Source organism: Anoplophora glabripennis, unplaced genomic scaffold (assembly GCF_000390285.2).
Source record: "Anoplophora glabripennis isolate ALB-LARVAE unplaced genomic scaffold, Agla_2.0 scaffold852, whole genome shotgun sequence".
In the NCBI taxonomy this organism is placed as follows: domain Eukaryota; kingdom Metazoa; phylum Arthropoda; class Insecta; order Coleoptera; family Cerambycidae; genus Anoplophora; species Anoplophora glabripennis.
In genome coordinates, this window is record NW_019416939.1 from 107,087 (window position 1) to 128,546 (window position 21,460).

The window sequence follows — 21,460 nt, forward strand, 5'->3', positions numbered from 1 at the left end:
CTTGCGTGTATAGCAACTCGGAGTTGATGGATATTGTTTTAATTTATGGTGTAGCAAGACAACATTTGTATTATGGTGAAGCAAGACAACATTTGTTAGTTCGTAGAAACTGAGTAAGACGAACCCAAATGTGCTTACACGTCGGTGGACAAAATTTTGAATAGATGTTGCAACATCGGGTATGTCAAATTATTTTATTATTTAAAACCATAAATTAATTTTCTTAAATTAATAATAACAAAAGCGGCAAGAGCAGTTGAGTTCGCTGATATAAAATAGGTGCTATAAAATTCTATTTATTTCTTTCCTTGCGAAATTCTTTCAAGTATTTGTCCGTTTTTATCACACTGCCGCCATGCCGGTTGCATTGTGCGAGGTCAGGTTTTACAGTGGACAAGTTTCCAGTGCCGTGCAGATGTGTATTTTTAAATCATTTTCGAACTGCCTTTTTTGATTTTTTCTTCACAAAATTGTATTTGTGAGAGTCTCCTGTACATCCAAAAATTGTTTTTAATAAGTTTTGAATCATCCTGTATATTTTTATTACGCTATTCTGTGGAAAGTGGTATCTATTTTGGGTATACGAAAAAAATTATCAACTCAATCTGTATCATCTTTAATAGAAATAAGATTAGATAAGGTAAGGTTAAGTTAGATTGGGTTCAGTTAAGTTGGATTACATTAGAATTAAATAAGATCTTATCTAATTCTGATATACCAGATTTGGCTAGAAAAAAACTGGTACCGTAGTTTCTCATAGTGTTTCCATGATTTACTTAGCTCGTAGCATTTATTTAAATTTCACTATGCGCGTATACTCCAGAAACTTGGAACATTCGCCAAGGAAATGCCAGTTTTTTACCCTTCGTGAATGAATCAGGTCTGATTCATTCTGACAAACGGTCTGATTTGGAGAAAAATCGGTAACGGATTCTTAATCAGGCTAACACCCCTGTTCACATCAAGCTGTTGGCCAGGTACCGGGTCTTTGTGTTGGAACACTCACTCTATTCATTCATCTGGCCTTATGTGAGTTTTTTTATTCCCAAAACACAACACAAAACCAAATGAAACCAGATTTGAAATGGTTGAAGTAGTGAAAACAAATGCGACGGAGGTAACGATGGATCTTTCAAAAAACGATATTCAACTCTGCTTTGAACAGTGGAAAAATCGCTTGAAGCGGTGTAGAAATCGAGGAGAGAAATATCTAGGTAACTACTGTTAGAAAAATTATAAATAAAATTTTATACCAGTCTTAACTTAATTAGTTTTGGGATTTTTAAGAAAACGATATTTGATCGCCTCGAAAAACCATAGATTTGTTTTGTGGGTATAAAAAATTATTGAGATCTGAAGTTGTGCTGTTACTGCTATTCCTTTAGTAGATATACGAGGAATATTCGAAAAGTTCTCGACACGGCAGAGAAGACGCATGCAGATATGATCAAATCGCTGGCTAAGATATTGTCAATTATTATTCTATAGATGACGTTTTACGAAGTGTTAGATAAATTCAGTGCATTTGGTTGTTTGGGAGATCGAGTAAAGCAAAATGTTTTAATATTTTCTGAAAAAAGGGCCGGTGCGGGGTCGTAGCTAATGATTTTTCTATCAAAGTAATATGAATCTTTTCCATAGAAGGCAAAATACTCAAATAAACTTAGAAAAAATTAAACTGTGGCACACATAAATAACTTTGGACAATCCATAATATTGTTCTATATGAGGGATCTTAAATTAAAACAAATGGAGTGTGTTCCAATGAAAAGTAGCCTGCTCCTATTGTATCGACATTTTCTGAAAAAGGATAAAATCGAAGTTCAAGCTGCAGGTTACAACTAAATGGAAGCTTGGGCAGCCGAACGATTTTTTTGTTAGGGAAGTACGAATCTTAGGGGTTATGTAGCGGATAATTGATAAAAAGTTTTCACTTCACACAATACAATATAATTTCCATGAACAAGAACAAGAAATTTGGCTACATTAAAGACAAGTTATTAAAATTATTCTCCTAATTGACGTTACCGTGAATACGTATTTAATTTGTAGTTAACAAACGTCAAATTATTTTAATATTATTGCTAAAATACATGTTATTTATTTGCGTCTACGTTTATTAAAGTTATGTATATCTAAAATGATAGGAACGGTGAAGATATAGCTGCGGCCCGTCTTGTCGTCTATTATTACCATATAACCGTATCACGATCATGATAGGTACGCAGTTTGTCTGGTTTTCTTTGTAATCCGTATCCGTATCCCATGTTTTTATTTACCACAAATGATCATAGTTCGACGTTGTTTGCTGTGAGAATAATGTCTTCATCTGTATTAACGACATGATCAAACCTATAAACTGTGTACTTATTTAGGTAGTAATAAATAAACTTTAAAAATGTGCGATGCAGCTTACGCAACGGAATGGTTGAATTTAATCGCACATGTCTTTACTGGTTGTGTTCGTATCATTCCTTTGATGTATCTGTAAAATACCGTCCTAACATGGATCATAGTCAGTATGTTCATTGGATATCATGACACATATACATGATCTACAGACATGGTCCTATCTGCAATAGTTGTCAATGGTGAACTGTGACCATGATACAATAAGCTGATACGTCACAAATCTAAATGCGGCTTTAGTAGATCAATAAAAATATCAATATTTAGTCCCGAAACTATTCGCTTACTATTCTATTTATTAAAAGGAACTTGATTTTGATACACTATACCTACCTATAATTTAATATTAATTGTATGTCACAAAAACTACAACGCATTCTTTATCTATTGAATTTACTGTGAGTACTCAATATGAATTATGTATAAAGTGGATAATTGGATGCCATAAAAGAGAATAATACCTACTTTGGTCAATAATAAGTAGACATTATTTTTTTTATATAAATCCCCTAATTAGACACAGCATAAATCTGTTAAGATGAGGAAATTACTTATATGATGATTTTTGAACATATCTTTCTATATTTTAACATTTCAATATTTTAATTATCTTACACGCAAGATGACTACAAATTTCTTTCATTTACAGGTGCAACCATCAGTTGTTTTGGGCAGTGTGCCACTTGTACCAGCTAAAGGTGCATATAAGGAATTAAAACTGACGGATGCTATCACCATGTTGGTACCCCACCCGCCTCTGTTTCCATTGTCCAGACTGCATATCCCCGTATTTGTAGACCGACAGAAAGCGAAATTATTGACGGCAATTGTTGTAAGGTAAGTGCATCCACTACATTTTTTTTAGTGATTTGTAGGATTTAAACAACATAATGGTTTAGACAAAATAACTTTTTCATTGAATCTTTTGTCCTTTACCTTGGCATATTCCGACTAGAAGTCGGCGAGATTGCCAAAACCAGATAAAAATCGACAGGTGAAAAATACATCTGTTCAAGATTGCACAATAAAATGAGGTGGTAGAAACTAGAGTGCCCATATGATTATTATTCATTTTAACATTTACCGTGAAATGTGAAATTTTATTTTCCAATTTTCAATTCATTATTTCATTTTCGATAAAAATTAAATTCTACAATGGAGAGTCCATGTTAGGGTGGGCGCATGTTCGTAACATTGTTATCTTTAAAAAAATATATATTTTTTATTTATTAAAGGACATGAAATTTTACAATTTTAAAATATACAGGGTGATTCAGGTTTAATCTGGATAACTTCAGGAAACGATAGAACAGGTTAAAATAATGTTCATTCATGATGTAAACTTATTTCTATAAATAGCACCATTTCGAAGATACAGAGGGTTGAAGTAGGATTTTTTTTCCGTTTTTCCCTCATAACTTTTGAACCACTCATCCGATTGAAGTGAAATTCGGAACACAAATACTCCTTATGATATTACATAAGCTCCTTAAGTTTGAAACCACCTACCCCTCTTAGAATTTTATGTGCTACCCCCCTCTTACATTATTTCAAAACTTAAAAAATTGATTAATTTCAATAAAACAGCTGCACATCACCTTTGCCTTATTAATTTTGAAACTCTCATCTCTTGTTTTTTTTTTCGATATTTGGCCAAGAGACGAAAAAGTTTCAAAATTAATGATGATATGATAATGCAAAGGTGGTGTGCAGCTAATTTGTTGAAATTAATTAATTTTTTTAAAGTTTTGAAATAATGAAAGAGTGGGGTAGCACACAAAATACACTTCTAAGAGAGGTAGATGGTTCGAACTTAAGGAGCTTATGTAAGATCATAAGGAGTGTTTGTGTTCCAAATTTCACCTCAATCGGATGAGTGATTCAATACTTATGAGGGAAAAACGGGGAAAAAATTCCTACTTCAACGCCCCCTATCTCCGAAACGGTGCGAAATAAGTTTATATCATGAATGAACATTTTTTAACCTGTTCTATCGATTCCTGAAGTTATCTAAATTAAACCTGAATCACCTGTATACGGGGTGGTCCACTTTTTTGATCAAACTTCAAGAACCAATACATCACCAAAAAATAATGTTTCCTAAATAAACCCTACCCGACAAATGTTTACTTTTTGAGATACAGCACGTTGAAGTTTCCCGAAAAAAACAATATATTTTAGATTCTCCGTTTAATTTGGGTCAAAAAATTATCCTTGTAAGTTTTTCGTACCTATTACAATTTTCAAGTAAAATTTATTTACTTATTTATTATTATTACTAATACAATGCACCTACAAGTTACAGTTGAATTAACGACAATAAAATAATTACTGTATCAATTCATTAATTAATATTTAATAAAACTATTGAAAATAATTACAGCTACATAACATCTAACGAAGTTGTTCAAAATGCCCACCTGCTGCATTAATACATATTTCACATCTTCGTATTAAATAATTTATTCCCGCTATGATTTCACGTGGTCTGCTTGAAATTGTCACAGGCGTCTACTATTCTTCTCTGCAACTGTCTTCAATTGGTACAGGGTAAACATCATTTTTCGCAATTCCACGTACATAGTAGTCAAGGCGGTTAAGATCTGATGATTTAAGAGGCCGAGGCACCGACCTCTCCCCTCCACATTAAACAACGGTTCATATGGCAAACGTCCTATCCAGCGGTTCTAATAATTTGCATTCATCCAATTACGAATTATTTGGCCAGAATGAGCTGGAGCTCCATCCATTTGGAACCAACTGTAATATCTTTGGTTTAAAGGAATATCTTCCATTAATTGAAAAAAGTTATTTTCCAGAAAATTGGCAAATGATGCCGAATTTAGCCTTGGAGGTAATACATAAGGTTCACAAATATCCCATCACACTTAACCAGATGTTGACACTAAATTCTTGCTGGTATGATCGGCGTCTCACTCCATAAGGATTCTCATGGGTCCAAATATGACTGTTGTGATAATTAAATGTGCCTCTTCTTGTAAAAGAAGTATTGTGAGAAACAACTACTTTGGGGGCTACATACTCCACCCAGCATTAAATTACACCTGCTATTAAAACAGGGATGGTTACCCAAAACTGGAACAGGTATTTGTGATGTGGACCATCCGTCCAATTCTATATTACGCTAAAGACGATTGCGGCACTGTACTGTAGGTACTTGGAGTCAAATTCTAAAATATTGTGGTTTGAGAATTTTAAAAAGTGATTCCAATTTACATCGACGCACCTGGTACGTAACGCAACTCGTACCAGAAAAATGTAATTAATACCTATCTTATGGGCTTAGTGAGTGTTTGTTTAAATTAAATTAATTCTATAGGTATGTGAAGAGTTCTAGGTACAGATTTGTGTAATACATCGCCGTCGGNAATATTTCAAACTAACGGTGTTGCGGAAAACAACTATAGGTATTTGTGATGTGGACCATCTCCGTCCGTCCAATTCTATATTACGCTAAAGACGATTGCGGCACTGTACTGTAGGTACTTAGAGTCAAATTCTAAAATATTGTGGTTTGACAATTTTAAAAAGTGATTCCAATTTACATCGACGCACCTGGTACGTAAAGCAACTCGTATCAGAAAAATGTAATTAATACCTATCTTATGGGCTTAGTGAGTGTTTGTTTAAAATAAGTATATTAAACAAATTCTATAGGTATGTGATGAGTTCTAGCAGAAAACACTATATCAATGAGAAGCGACAGCAAGGCTTTCTGCGTTAACAGTTTTCGTATGCGCATGCGCGAATTAGGTTGTGTTGTCAGTTGCCAGTGGCTGTCAGAGCCGTCAAATATAAATAGAAGAAACGAGTAATAGTTTTTTGGCGGTGGACAGTTGTGTTGTATAATGTTAATTGATAGTGGATTTATTTGTATTGTATTTCGTTTCCATCTACAATTAGAATCAACTTGAAATCAATAAAATGCATGGTTATTATTGTGCTTTTCGCAATTGTTCATCCAAAACTGGTGAAAGATCAACCCTTTTGAGATTACGTAAGGATTAGAAAGGTAATTATTATTATTATTTTAAGTACCTACCTATAAATGTAAATTAGAAAAAAGTATTTTGATTTTTAAAATAATGTGGTATGTTTTCTTGTAATATGGTATTGCATAAGTATAGAGAATATATTTAGGAGAATTTTTATTTTTGTTTGCAGTGCTCGAGTGTGGATAGAAACTTGCAATAGACTCGATTTTTTGCCTAGGATTGTGGATGTATATAAGAATTATAGGCTTTGTGAACACCATTTCGAAACCAAATATATTGGTAAGGGAATGTAAGAATAACCTTATTGCCAAACGGAATACCTATACAGTTTCCTCAACTTAGAAATGGGCAAGAAGAGCTAGAGGCAAAAATTGTGGAGGATTGTCCCAAAGAAGTTATTGCATTGTCAGGTACCTATTTTTAAAAAACTATTTCAAATATTGCAGAAAAATAGTATATCTGTTTAATAAAAATATTAGTTGTAAAACATCTTGTTTTATTTTTTTTATATATTATACCTAATTTGTCTACATTTTACCACAGTTATCCTTGTATTATAAGAATAATGTTTGATACTGATGCAGTTCGTTCAGTGTACATCTATTCAAAAGTGTAACTTCTCTCAGTGTAAACGATTGTGTTTCTGTCAAATCGGNAAGACGCTGCACGTATAGTGTGAATTACACCCCTCAAAACCCATAAGATACAATACAAGTTTTGTTTAATTACTTCAACGATAAACAAAATAGTGTTAATTACAAAGTTTCCATTGTCCAGGTCCAATTCATATTGTTACAAAGCAAACTAGTCCGGCCGGATTGTTAAAGTAGTTCGGACTTATTCAATCTCCTCTGTTCCTATCACAAACATTAAACCAGGCTAGACTAGATACTAGAACTGGAACTGTTTGTTCTTTGGAATAGGTATTTTTTTGGAACTGGACTAATTGGAACTGATCCATAAAATTCCTCGGATCAGTCAACCCTATTAAGCAGGGCCGGCTCCCTACTAGAAATCGGAACCGGGTCAGCAAAATGAGTCGGATTTCTCATCTCTCAGGTATTTTTTTTGGAACATTCATAGCTCAAACCCACCAGACATAGACCGGTTTTAGACTTATTAATCCTCGCCAGTATGTCACAAGTGAGACAACCGATGAACGATCCACCTGCTTTAATAACGTTACTCCAGACAAAGATGTATGTACAGTGCCTTTATAAATTCATGAGTCCCACGTTACCGCGACTGTTAGGCAACCAAACTTACAATGGAGTTAATGATTAACACACAATTCCCTAAAGACAGAAAATGAGTACACTGGAGTAGTGATGTGTCGTTTATGAACGATCCGGTCATAATGACCGAATCTTCTAAAAGACCCGTGATTGACCCGTTCACGTTGTGTGACCCTATCACTTATCGTTCATTTGAGCACAAAACTTTTATATCTTTTTTAAAGGCATTTGTAGAAAAGCATAGAGATTCTGGTAAACATTACTAAATTGTACGATACGCATAAAGAACACGTAGAATTACAAATGCCACTGGATTGACATTACATCTAGGTCCCTAGTCGGTAATGTTTCTTTGATAATTTCTGAACCACCAACTTGAGGAAATCAAATTGACTAAGCGCCCAAACAAATCTGGTCACGTGGGGCTCAGACATTTATTAAGGCACTGTATATGCATAACAAAGCGCAGATGGAGGTTCCATGTAACTATATATGGTCACTGCTACTCCCCACCTAGGCTGTTCAATATAGCCATGCCGGTAGAAAGTGACCTGTCATTTCTCAGGTACTATTAACACGACCTGTCTCGCCAATTGAGAGAATGGAATATTTCAAACTAACGGTGTTGCGGAAAACAACTATTACTATGCGTGCTACATGCAGTAGATTATATCTGCAATACCTAAAATGATCCTAGCTTTTCTAAAATCTAAATTTAAAGAATATAAAAGTATTTAAAAATAAAATCTTGAATATAAAAATAGAAATTCTACATTAATGCGAGTACACTGTATACTCGACTGTACGTTAAATGTTCTTTACATTCCCACAACTTTTTTATACCACTTATTAGACGACGGAAAAAATGAAATAAAAAGGAAATTCTCAATAGACAGTGACCGTGATGTGAATATTCACACCACGCAAGTTATCTAATGAGGTAATTTTTCACGAATAACATTTTAAAAATTTTATTAAATCTTCAACATTTTTCTCAGTAAAATAAAATTTCCGTTTTATATAAGTAATGGAAACTATTAAATTTTCGAATAAAATGAAATATGAGCACAATCAATGTCATGTAACATTAACTGCTCATTTTATATCAGGTCAACTGAATTAATAGATGTTATTAATAACTTAACAAACAGTAATTCGACTGGGCACGATAATATTTTGGTTATAATAGTAAAAAAAAGTGCGTATCTAATTAGTGATGTTTTATGTGAAATTATTAATGATTGTTTTAAAAATGGCATTTTTCCGGATATGTTAAAGATTTCAAAAATAATATGTCTATATAAAAAAAGGTGATCCTAAGCAAATTTCAAATTATAGACCTATTTAGTTATTTTCTATTTTTTCTAAAATCATTTCTCCCCAAATCAACATGGTTTTAAGAAAAATCATTCAATTACTACTGCCTTACTAAGTTTTCTGAATTATGTTTGTAATCAGTTAGATAAAGGACAAACAATAATTGCGTTATTCATAGACCTTTCAAAGGCGTTCGATTGTGTGAATCAAGAATTGCTTTTAACTAAACTAACTTATTATGGTTTACAAGGAAAATGTANTGTTTCTTTGGTAATTTCTGAACCACCAACTTGAGGAAATCAAATTTACTAAGCGCCCAAACATATCTGGTCACGTGAGGCTCAGACATTTATTAAGGCACTGTATATGCATAACAAAGCGCAGATGGAGGTTCCATGTAACTATATATGGTCACTGCTACTCCCCACCTAGGCTGTTCAATATGGCCATGCCGGTAGAAAGTGACCTGTCATTTCTCAGGTACTATTAACACGACCTGTCTCGCCAATTGAGAGAATGGAATATTTCAAACTAACGGTGTTGCGGAAAACAACTATTACTATGCGTGCTACATGCCCCGCCCAGCAGTAGATTATATCTGCAATACCTAAATTGATCCTAGCTTTTCTAAAATCTAAATTTAAAGAATATAAAAGTATTTAAAAATAAAATCTAGAATACAAAAATAAAAATTCTACATTAATGCGGGTACACTGTATACTCGACTGTACGTTAAATGTTCTTTACATTCCCACAACTTTTTTATACCACTTATTAGACGACGGAAAAAATGAAATAAAAAGGAAATTCTCAATAGACAGTGACCGTGATGTGAATATTCACACCACGCAAGTTATCTAATGAGGTAATTTTTCACGAATAACATTTTAAAAATTTTATTAAATCTTCAACATTTTTCTCAGTAAAATAAAATTTCCGTTTTATATAAGTAATGGAAACTATTAAATTTTCGAATAAAATGAAATATGAGCACAATCAATGTCATGTAACATTAACTGCTCATTTTATATCAGGTCAACTGAATTAATAGATGTTATTAATAACTTAAGAAACAGTAATTCGACTGGGCACGATAATATTTTGGTTATAATAGTAAAAAAAGTGCGTATATAATTAGTGATGTTTTATGTGAAATTATTAATGATTGTTTTAAAAATAGCATTTTTCCGGATATGTTAAAGATTTCAAAAATAATATGTCTATATAAAAAAATGTGATCCTAAGCAAATTTCAAATCATAGACCTATTTAGTTATTATCTATTTTTTCTAAAATCATTGAAAAATTACTGTCACAGAATAATAATTTCTAGAACAAAATAAACTTTTCTCTCCAAATCAACATGGTTTTAAGAAAAATCATTCAATTACTACTGCCTTACTAAGTTTTCTGAATTATGTTTGTAATCAGTTAGATAAAGGACAAACAATAATTGCGTTATTCATAGACCTTTCAAAGGCGTTCGATTGTGTGAATCAAGAATTGCTTTTAACTAAACTAACTTATTATGGTTTACGAGGGAAATGTATTGATTTACTAAGATCATATCTTTGCATGAGAAAACAATATGTAGATTTTTATTATGAAAAATCTGATCAACTTGAAGTATGACAAGGGAGCGTTTTGGACCCCTTGCTTTTTTGTTGTATATTAATGACATAGGAAGATCAATAAATATTTTCCACTGTGACTTTGCTGACGATATTACCTACAATTATTGTATCAAGTGCTAAATGCTTGAAGGATACCATAAGAACGTTAAACTCTAATATATCAACTGTTTTATATTATTTTGAGAAAAATTGTTTGGTTATAAATAATGATAAAACTTTTTTATGCATACGATTGAACGTGATTATATATCTAGTTTTTTTTTTTAAATTAAAAATCAATCTGCCAAACAGGTAACTGAATTTAAACTGTTAGGTTGTTGGTCACGCCCTAAATTGGCAAGCCAATGTAAATAAGGGTTGCGGTAAATGTGCATCTAGTTGTTATGCTTTAAATCGCTTACGTCAAATATCTGGTATTAACACTGTTAAAACTTTATATTTTTCAAATTTTGAAAGTCACCTGAGATATGGTCTAGTCTTTTAGGGAAATATTTAAATGGCATTGGGGGTTGAGTAATATTTATTTTGAAAGTTCTTACAATTCTCTTTACAACAGACTTAGATTTTAAAATTTAAATTATGTTTAGTTACTTACTTACTACTTAGTTGATTAAATGTTAAAATTGATGACCGCCCGCTTCCATACGAGAATAAAGCTTTTGTTCGAAACATTTGCGCACGTTCCGAATCATTTCCGGAGTGATTCGACGGCATTCGTCGACGATTCTTTGACGCAAATCTTCCAGAGACGCTGGTTGTGTTTTATAGATTTTACTTTTTAGGTATACCCCACAAAAATAAATCAAGGGGCGATAAATCCGGTGATCCTGGAGGCCACTCAATGCTGTCTCTTCTCCCAATCCAATTCCGTAGAAAACGTTGGTCCAAATACTGACGGACAATTAACGCATAATGCGGAGGAGCACCGTCCTGTTGAAAAATCAAATGATTTTCATCATACTCTGGAACATTTTCAATAATATCAGTCAAGGCAGGATCAATAGCGTCTTCCAGTAATTGCAAATACATTTGGCCAGTCAAATTACCAGGTAGAAAAAAAAACACCAGCCGGTCACCGAAAATTCCAGCCCATACATTTAATTTTTCNAGATTTTACTTTTTAGGTATCCCCACAAAAAGAAATCAAGGGGCGATAAATCCGGTGATCGTGGAGGCCACTCAATGCTGTCTCTTCTCCCAATCCAATTCCGTAGAAAACGTTGGTCCAAATAATGACGAACAATTAACGTATATTGCGGAGGAGCACCGTCCTGTTGAAAAATCAAATAATCATCATACTCTGGAAAATTTTCAATAATATCAGTCAAGGCAGAGTCAATAGCGTCTTCCAGTAATTGAAAATACATTTGGCCAGTCAAATTACCAGGTAGAAAAAAAAAACACCAGCCGGTCACCGAAAATTTCAGCCCATACATTTAATTTTTTTGGTTGCTGTGTATGCATCTCCTGAAAACTCTTGGGTTTGAATCGGACCAATAGCGGCAATTGTGACGATTTACCGTTCCGTTCAAGAAAAAACTGCATTCATCATTAAAACAGATGTTAAAAAGGAACTGTGGATCGTTGCCTGCTCGCTCACTCACTATTTCGCAAAATTGCAAACGGCGGTAATAATCATCCTCATAAAGTTCCTGGACTAAATGTATTTTGTATGGATGGAATTTATTCTTCTTCAAAATAGTTTGTATGCTAGTTCGATTGATCCCAGACACAGATGCCAGCTGCCTCGTACTTAATGTAGGATCAATATGAACTTGTCCCAAAACTGCAACTTCATTAGCTTCATTAACTATAGGTTTTTTAATTTCTCGTTTTTTATTGACTACGTTCCCTGTCTCTTGAAATTTTTTTACTAACTCTAGAACATACTTCCTCCTGACATGTCGATCTTGATATTGTTCATTAAATAGCTGAGCTGTTCTATTCGCACATTTATTGTTCTTAAAGTAAAACGAAATGATATCTACCCTTTCCGCAATGGAATAAACCATAGTGTTTAATTTTCAAAAACACAATTAAATAAACTACCAACCAACGCTTCCAAATAATACTAATAGAAAGTAATTTGGAATCCACTAATTTTACGTTCATTGTGTGTGTATAGCATTAATTTGTTTTTTACAATTGTGTTTTTTTACGAAAGTGATAACAAATCGCCAAAAACCAATGTAACGCAAGAAATACTAAATTTATACCATTGGCGTACTTAACCCGAATGACTGACATTTTTACCGATACTTACTAATTGTTTGTACATAAGTTTCAACTTTAAAATCAAAATTCTTAATAAGTATTGGGCGGAATTATAAAATTTAAAGTCTGTTGTAAAGAGAATTGTAAGAGCTTTCAAAAGAAATATTACTCAACCCCCAATACCATTTAAATATTTTGGGGTGATGCTTACCCTTGCTTGGGGGTGAAAGTGGCGGAGTTAAAAATACCAGCAAAGAATGTCCCCCTTTAATCTAAAATCGACGGGTCTGAGCGTTTTTCTACAATCTTGACACAGTTCCTGAAAATGGCTCTGTTTCGTTTCCATTTGATCACCCTGTATAATAAACTCGTAGTAAGTAACTAAGTTATGACAATAAAGAAATTCTTTAGGTTATTTTAAGGGAAAAAGGTCTGGGGACATTATTTATAGTGCGCCACTCCTGCAGTGAAGCAGCTGCAATTGATAAGAATATCAAATACCTACCTACTTGGGTTGTTTAAAATAAAACAAAATAACTTCATAAATTATATTGGAAAGGAAAAATATTGCTAAGTACCAGCTAAATTATTACCTATAGTGTAACATTCCTGTGAATTTCTACAAAATCAACTGTACTTTTAACTTTCAAAATGAATGTTTTCATTTTAAACTTCGTCGAGTCGTCGGATTAGTTTCTAGAGTTTTCTAACTTTGCAATAAATTGACGGTCCAGCTGAGAATTTGTCCAAACTGTGCCTTTAGAGTGAATGTTCTAAGTGACAGTTGTTGAAATTAGTTTGCAGGCTTTCAATTCAGAATTCACTTTTAAAATTACTTTTTTTTATCTACCACCCACATACTTTCCATGACGCTTAATCTAATAGAGATAAGTATTTTTCTAATGAAGTTAAATTAAAAATAGACATTTTACAGTTTTTATTTTATTAAATTTATCTTGCACTTTATTGATCATTACATACAGGGTGTTTTATAAATGAATATGATGTTTTAACCCAACTTACCGCTAGATGCCTTTAAAATTTTAATAAGTATTATCCAAATAACTCTAAAACGCTTTGTCTCATTGAAATGAATTTGGCATGATAGTATTTGTGTATTAATCACTTTTGACACAGCAATTGAAGTAATTGCATTTGCCTTCTTGTAATATCTAACGGTTATCATTATTTTATTAGTCACCACGAACACAGATGTGATTGTCAAAAATTTTATTTGAAAATAAAAATTTAACGAGGAAATTAGTAATTGTATGCTATTTCATGCGAATTATTGGAAATTGTCACCATTTTCAGTCACATAAATTAATTTAAAAAAATATATTCGCAAATTATCCTAATTCTGCAAACGGTGGTTTCTTATCGAATTCATCTAATTTAATGCTTGTTAAATAAGAATAATCACAGATATTCAAATTTGTGTCACAATTTACAGGATGGGACAACTCTGAGATGAGTACAATTATGTATTTTTTTTCTTGCTGAATTCAGCCCTTACAGGTACCTCATTACAGTTACCAAAAATCCACTTGATATCACACTCCTAACAAGAGTTACTAGCATCTTCGCGGACCCTTGCGTCTGTCAAATTTTTTCTTTAAATATTAATATCTCAAATTCTATAACTCCTAGGAATAGGGAATTTTTAATAACGTGACCATTAAATTTCACGTAGAATCCGAAAATGCAATAATATATATGGTGTCCTATTTAAAATAACGAAGTTGGTGTCGACTTCCTGTATAAGCGGAAGTGCTGAAGAGTTCTAAATATGTTAGTTGTGTTCGTCCCATGGACTTTGCCATGTTGCCAATTTTTCAAATTTTTCGTAACAGTACTTTCCTAGTTATCGATCGACGCAGTTCCCGATGGGGGGACACCCTGTATAGTATTATTCTAAAAAAAATTCTATCATTTTCTAAACCTGCATATGCTCTTCGAGAATTTATTTGCATTCCCATGAATTTAGGTATTGGGAGGCACTTAAACGGCTTAATTTATTTTTGTTTAAAATCCTTACAATTCCTGTCTTAGAGATGTCCGTATCACGTACTGCTTCTCTAGTAGACTTTTCGGGATTTTCATGAAAATATAATAAAATATGCAATTGTACATGTTCATTTCTGATGCAATGCTTTAATTTTCTTTTTAAAGTTTTTCGATAATCAAATTCTCTAACAATTCGTGAAATTTTTTTTTGCATGGACCTTCTCTAATATTGCCAAATTCCCGTCTATAGCGTCGCTGGGCAGCTGCACCATTTTTATTATTTCCAATATATGCACAAATTATGTCAAATTTTTCATTAATAGTATAATGCATTTTGTAATAACGCGCTACAAACAGGTGAAGAAAAAGCAATAACATATTAGACATAGTATTTAATTGTCATCACAAGACATAACGAGTATGTATATTGTTTTCATTGCCTTCTCGATTAAATAAAACTATTGGAGATACTGCCTTCAGAATTATACTTTGTCTAATAATATTGGTTAAACCGCTGTATGGATTATATTATATAATAATATGTGCATGTGTGGTTAGATTCGAAAAAATACGTAAATTCAAAAAATCTAAAAATACGCGTTATTGTAGTTTTCAGTTTATCGATTTACATGGAGGAGCGAAGGCAAAATCGCGACGTTTTGTGTGAAGTAATAGTTTTTACTGGAATCGAAATTGAATTTGTATAACTAGTGTTTAGTGAAGCGCCTTTGTGTCGTATGTGTACAACTTAAAAGTTATTTCAACGTTTATTGACGGCGGAGTGTATTTTTGTGTTTCAATTTTCAAGTTTATGTGTGATATTATGAAAAAGCATGTATACGAATCAAGAAAGAGTTGATATGGTTAGAGACTAAGTTTTGGTAGGAGAAAACGATACTCCTGCAAAACGATATCAGATTATCCCGACCAATAGGTAAATACCGAATAAGAACATGGATCTTAATAAGGTAGGGTAAGATACTCCATGAACATGTTTGTTGACATGTTTAGTCAACATATTATTTGTTTATTTTTGTGTGTATTTCTTATATCATTATTTATATATTACTCTGAGTTTTCTGTTAGATAACTTGTTCCTTATTTAATAGAATTATTAAATTTTGGGATTATATAAGTCCAATCACACTTACAGCCTGTATAAACTTATTTTTGCCTGAGACGTGATTTCTTTTAAAATTATACATTTCCTCACCCAATTAACTTTGATTAGGTACACTAAAACTTAACCTGAGATTTTTATTTTCTTAAAACGTAAAATGAGGGTAATATTTAATCCTAGCACTTTATACGTCCCAAATAACTCATAAATTCAATTAAGTACTACCATTTTCACCTCATATACCCAGATATTCGTTCCATTAAGCCTCCCCTTTTATAACCATAGTGTCAGTGTCCGGGTGTTCATAAATTTGACTAATCACCACACTTCAAAACGTATAAAAATTTGCAATGTCAGTCATTCACGAGTGGCTCTGATTTTTAGTTAGTTTTATTGAAACTTCGAAGCTTACTAAAAGCATGCAGTTTGCTCAATTTAAATCAATTTTAAAAAAATAAACAGTGACAACCTGGACATCCTACATAAGTAGTAAAAAATATAAATTTAAAAGATAATAAGTCGTCTAAAAAGAACAATAGTTTGACAAAAAGCAACATATTAGGTACATTTTTTATAAAAACATTGGTAATGCCTTATAAAACATACCCATTCCAACCAGTGTCGTACTGGCACGTACCAAATAGTTTGTTTGACCGTTGATTTAACATGTATAAAAAAAAATGTTTAAAATGTTAAACCTACAACTAGACGGGGTGAGTCAGTTTTTTGAAGTAGGATTCCAACAGTTGATAGACATTCATTTTTTAATAAGAAAAGTTCCTACGAACCTAGGTCTTAGAACGCTTCGTTTGTGAGATATAGGGTGTTGAAGACAAACTTTTTTTTAAGAATTTTTATTAATATTTCTAAAACATCAACAGATATTAAACTGAAATTTGGTATTAATAACACATTAGTTATGGTGAATAAAACAGAGATATTTGTTATCCATTTCACCCACCAGTGACGTGTCTGAGGTGGGTTACTGCCTCCTTTAAAAAAATTATTCGTACGCCCGTGGATTTGCCGGAATATTTGGTGTCCCGAAATTCATGCAACAAAATTTGGTCACAGATTCTTAAGACAAATTTAAGGGACACGTATTTTTTATTTTTGCCAAGTGGCCCCTTCTTTCGTAGTTACAGCCCCCTGAAGTCCGCCCCTAAGAATAATCTTTTTTTTATATCTCAGAACCCTGTTGTACGAGAATCACTAAATTTGGTACACAAGGGTTTTATGACATGTGGAATTTGATGGTGCCACATATTTTGGCGGGGAACCCCCTTAAACCATTTTTCGTGGGCCCCCTTGTCTTTGGAGCCAAAAAAAATTGATTACACATTTGAATTTCTTAAAAATTATCAATCCACTAGAAAGCCATTAAATTTATAAACTTTTTGTCTGTTTATACTTTTTTCGTAAAAGGCAATGTTTTCGAGAAAAATGTCAAAATGTAATCGAATGCATATCGTGATTCGCCATTTTCCTCAAAAACATTGCGTTTTACGAAACAAATATCAAGAGACAAAAAAGTTTTTAAATTCAATGGCTTTCTAGCTAACTAATAATTTAAAAAAAAAATCAAATTTGCGATCAAATTTCTCTGCTTCCACAGACAAGGGGGGCCCACGAAAAAGGGTCTTAAGGGGGTTTCTCGCCAAAAAGCGTAGCACTGTGAGATTCCACATGTCATAAAACCCATGTGTACCAAATTTAGTGATTCTCGTACAACATGGATTTGAGATATAAAAAAGACTTCTTAGGGGCAGATTTTAGGGGGCTGTAACTCCGAAAGAGGGGGCCAGTTGGCAAAAAGAAAAAATACGGGTCCCCTAAATTTGTCTTAAGAATCTATGACCAAATTTTGTTGCATGCATTTCGGGACATCCTGTATTTAATGTGATCAAAATGCCAATTTTACTCGAAATCCATAACGATATCAAAATTTTCTTAGAGCAAAAAAATCTTCTAAAATAGTGCTTATTCTTAAAAATATAAATTCTGGCATCACTGGTGTACACACAAAAAAATTACGGGGTAGCCAGTGGCGCACAGGCACTAGAAAAAGAACATCCTGTATATGTATCATAACCAAATTTTTTACTTACTTTGAACTTATATAAAAAATAAGTGTACCAAATTTGAGGTTTTTAAGAAAACTAGTTTTCAAATTATTTGAAAAAAACTAGGTTATCTAGTCTATATTTAGAAGGCTATATCTCAGTGCACTTTTGTATATAGGTAAGTTAGGCTAAATAGTCCTATTTTCATCTAAGGAACCGTAGGTCAAACGTTGTCCATCCTTTTCAGGGACACCCTGTATACATACTTGTACATACAGATAGACAGATTACATTATTGAATGTTTCACGCCTATTTGTGTGGACAATACTGGACTTCCTGGGTTGAATCGCATCTAAGAGTCTCGAGTCTTCTCAAATGAAATTCATCCCGAGAATTTAGTATTTTTAATTTATTAATGTGAATGTCGATACTAAATCTTCATTATGAAGATTAAGAAATAAAACTCATTCCAAATAGAGAACATTACAAGTCGAAGTAGAATGGAACCAATATAAATCGTTTCGAAATTTTGTTAATATGGCCAAAGTAAACAGGGTGTCAAAAATAAGTGCCAAAATTTTAACCGTTTTTTTAAAAACTTAAAAATTTTTCTACCCGTGGAGCCTATTGATGCAATATATTTATAATATTTAGACTAGCAATGAATTTTAAAATATCATATGCTACTCAGATATTCGTTAAATTCATATGCACCTTGTTAGTATTAATGCCAGACAAAAATGTAACTCCGAAAAATATTATTAGACAAAAGTTATTCCTTTTTCAAATGTTTAGAAAAATAAAAAGATCTCTTGCTGAAAATACTAACCCTACGCTTATTACTCATTTTAGATCTATAAATGTACCTGCAGTCACGTCTAAACTACTTGAGAAATTAACAGTTTAACGAATCCTATATTTGCTTAATTTTACTTGAATATAGTAAAGTAGTAAAGCATTTTGATAGTAATTTGTTGTTATTTTTTAAAAATTATAGACATAAAATGTTCTTTTAGATGACAGTTACTTAGAACATGTTTAAAGAAGAGGTTCCTTAGGGTAGTATATGGGACCCACTGCTGTTTTGTTATATATGTAAGATTTGGTTTAATTGTTTAAATTTTTTCATTTCATCAGTTGTCGATGATTCCCAAATTAATTATTCTTTTAATTCTGGTGGCCTTAATATAGCTGTTGAAAAAATATTAATTCGGATCTTGCTGCTATAAACAGATACTCTAATACTCACAAACTTATTAATAATGAAAGTAAAACAAAAACATTCATGCTTGGTCAGCATGGTCATTAAATTTTTGAAAATCAGTATTTAATATAGAATTATACTATTAGAATTATACTATTTACTAACGAAGCTGGTTTTACAAGAGAAGGTATTACAGCATGGCAGCTTGATTAATTGCAGAAAGTATTATCAAAAATTTGATGTTTAATAACACTTTAATAGCGATTTCCTGCTAAACGGTTACATTTATCGGCTTGAACAAAGAGTATGTACATAATCTTTTCTGATATTGTTTCTCTTTTCAATAATGTTTAAATTTCTGTGACGTGTAACAAGAGAAAAAAGATATGAACAAAACAAATTGTGAGTTCTAGCGGTGGATAATGAAACATTTCTCTGACTAGTCCAATAGAGATTCATCTACTTAGTGGGTGTGCCAAATGAGAGACTAATCGAACTAGAATTAAATAAGTTATTTAAATAGAAAAATAAAAAAATTGAACTTTGACAAGCTGTAACTTGCAAACAATAATTGACAATTCAAAAAAAAAATCATTACATACTACTATTATTTTAATCCATAAAATTACCTCCCGGAGTTTCCAGACCGACATCTCGATATGGATATTAGATTTAGTTAGCATCTACGAGTACAATCCGTACAGTATTTGTTGAATTCCAGGAAAAGAATAAGCCAATAAAGTTCTGTTATCGGAAGTACTGAGCAATTTACCAAAGTTATTTTCAGAATATTAAAATACGTATAGGTAAATATTATAAACACGCTGCGGTACAAAAAGAATAAACAAAGAAGCGTGCGTTTAAATAGCCTACTACAGCCCCTGCATTATTAGAAAGAGACGATAATTCTTAACAACAAATTCATAATGCTCGCATTAGGTTTTATTACAATATTAGAAAATTTGATCAAATTTCTACAATATTTAAACCTAATTCTAAATTCACTGCAAAAGTATAATTCGTTACCAGTAAATATTAAATCATCTAATGTTGCTACATTTCGAAAAGGAATCAAGGAATTTTTTACGATTAGTCGAGGTCTTATGTAGTATTCAACGTAATATGTACTACTTATATTGTATACTTTGATTAACTATTTTGGGTAAGAGATTTGTAATTATTTTTGTATTGTATTATTTTCTTTGTTATATTTGTTGTGTTAGAGTAGTTGTGCTGAGCAACTCTGATGGATCTTTACTAGATATTGCCAGTATAATTGTATGCTAGTGGAGACATGTAACTGGTAAAGTTTATTTATTTACTCTGTCTTAAAAAGTTTTAAATTTTCCTAATATATTAAAATATATTTTTTATTCCTCGCATTTTGTTATTTAAAGTTGCCATTTGCAAAAAAATTCTGATAATTTTTCTTAAGGTAATTCTAACTAAACACTATTTTTATTAATTAAATTTTGCATTTACCGAGTTTAAATCTGCAACACAATACGTTACAGTGCAGCGGTTACACTTTTAATTGCCACTTCATGAAAAATGTGTATCGCACCCATAGACCACCGCACTGCTGTCGAAGCGTACATATAAAATTGATATTAAAAAAAAAGTCAGAGATGAATAAAATTAAATAAAATATCGCCCCTTTGTCTACTTTGCTAAATGCCAGAATTTATGTTTTAATAACTTCGGTTTGTCGATACTTCATCTTTATCATATTTAACTAATATTCAATTTGATTTTTTTCAGAGCCCGGGTGAAAAACGGAATTCGTATTCAAGAAGCAGTGCCTGCTGGAGCACCAGCTTGGAACATTACGGTTGACATCAACCCCAGACAAATTGGGGCTACCATAACCCTTGTCAGACGTGAACCTCCTGACACCGAGTCTGCAGCGGCCATTGGAGAGTGAGTTACCATCAGTTAATTAATATTGATTTGATAATTGATAGAGCGTTTATCCCGGACTAACACCATCCATCCCGAATGTCATCAGTTTCAATGAGAGTAGTCAATTGCTTGTTAATCATTATTTGACACTTGTACATTATTAAAGCTTTTCACCGTTTAGTGAAATAATCGCTTGTCCTTTTTATTTTTCTTTTAACATTATTGTTGTCTGTTTCCAAATATTGAATTATCATATTTAAATTCATTGTTAAATATTGAAAACTAGTTGAAAAGGAAAAGGATATGTTAATAAATATCCTGGTGTTTCAGGTACTTAAT

General features: G+C 32.3%; 1 protein-coding gene across 1 annotated transcript in view; it reads left to right on the forward strand.

The window, feature by feature from the left end:
- Positions 1-21,460, forward strand: part of LOC108912684 (transmembrane protein 132B) — a 126,295-nt gene that overhangs the window by 52,353 nt on the left and 52,482 nt on the right. The window contains exons 4-5 of the mRNA XM_018718002.1: positions 3,059-3,246; positions 20,981-21,139. Of these exons, the coding sequence (XP_018573518.1) occupies positions 3,059-3,246; positions 20,981-21,139 (347 nt within the window). The remainder of the gene's footprint in view (positions 1-3,058; positions 3,247-20,980; positions 21,140-21,460) is intronic.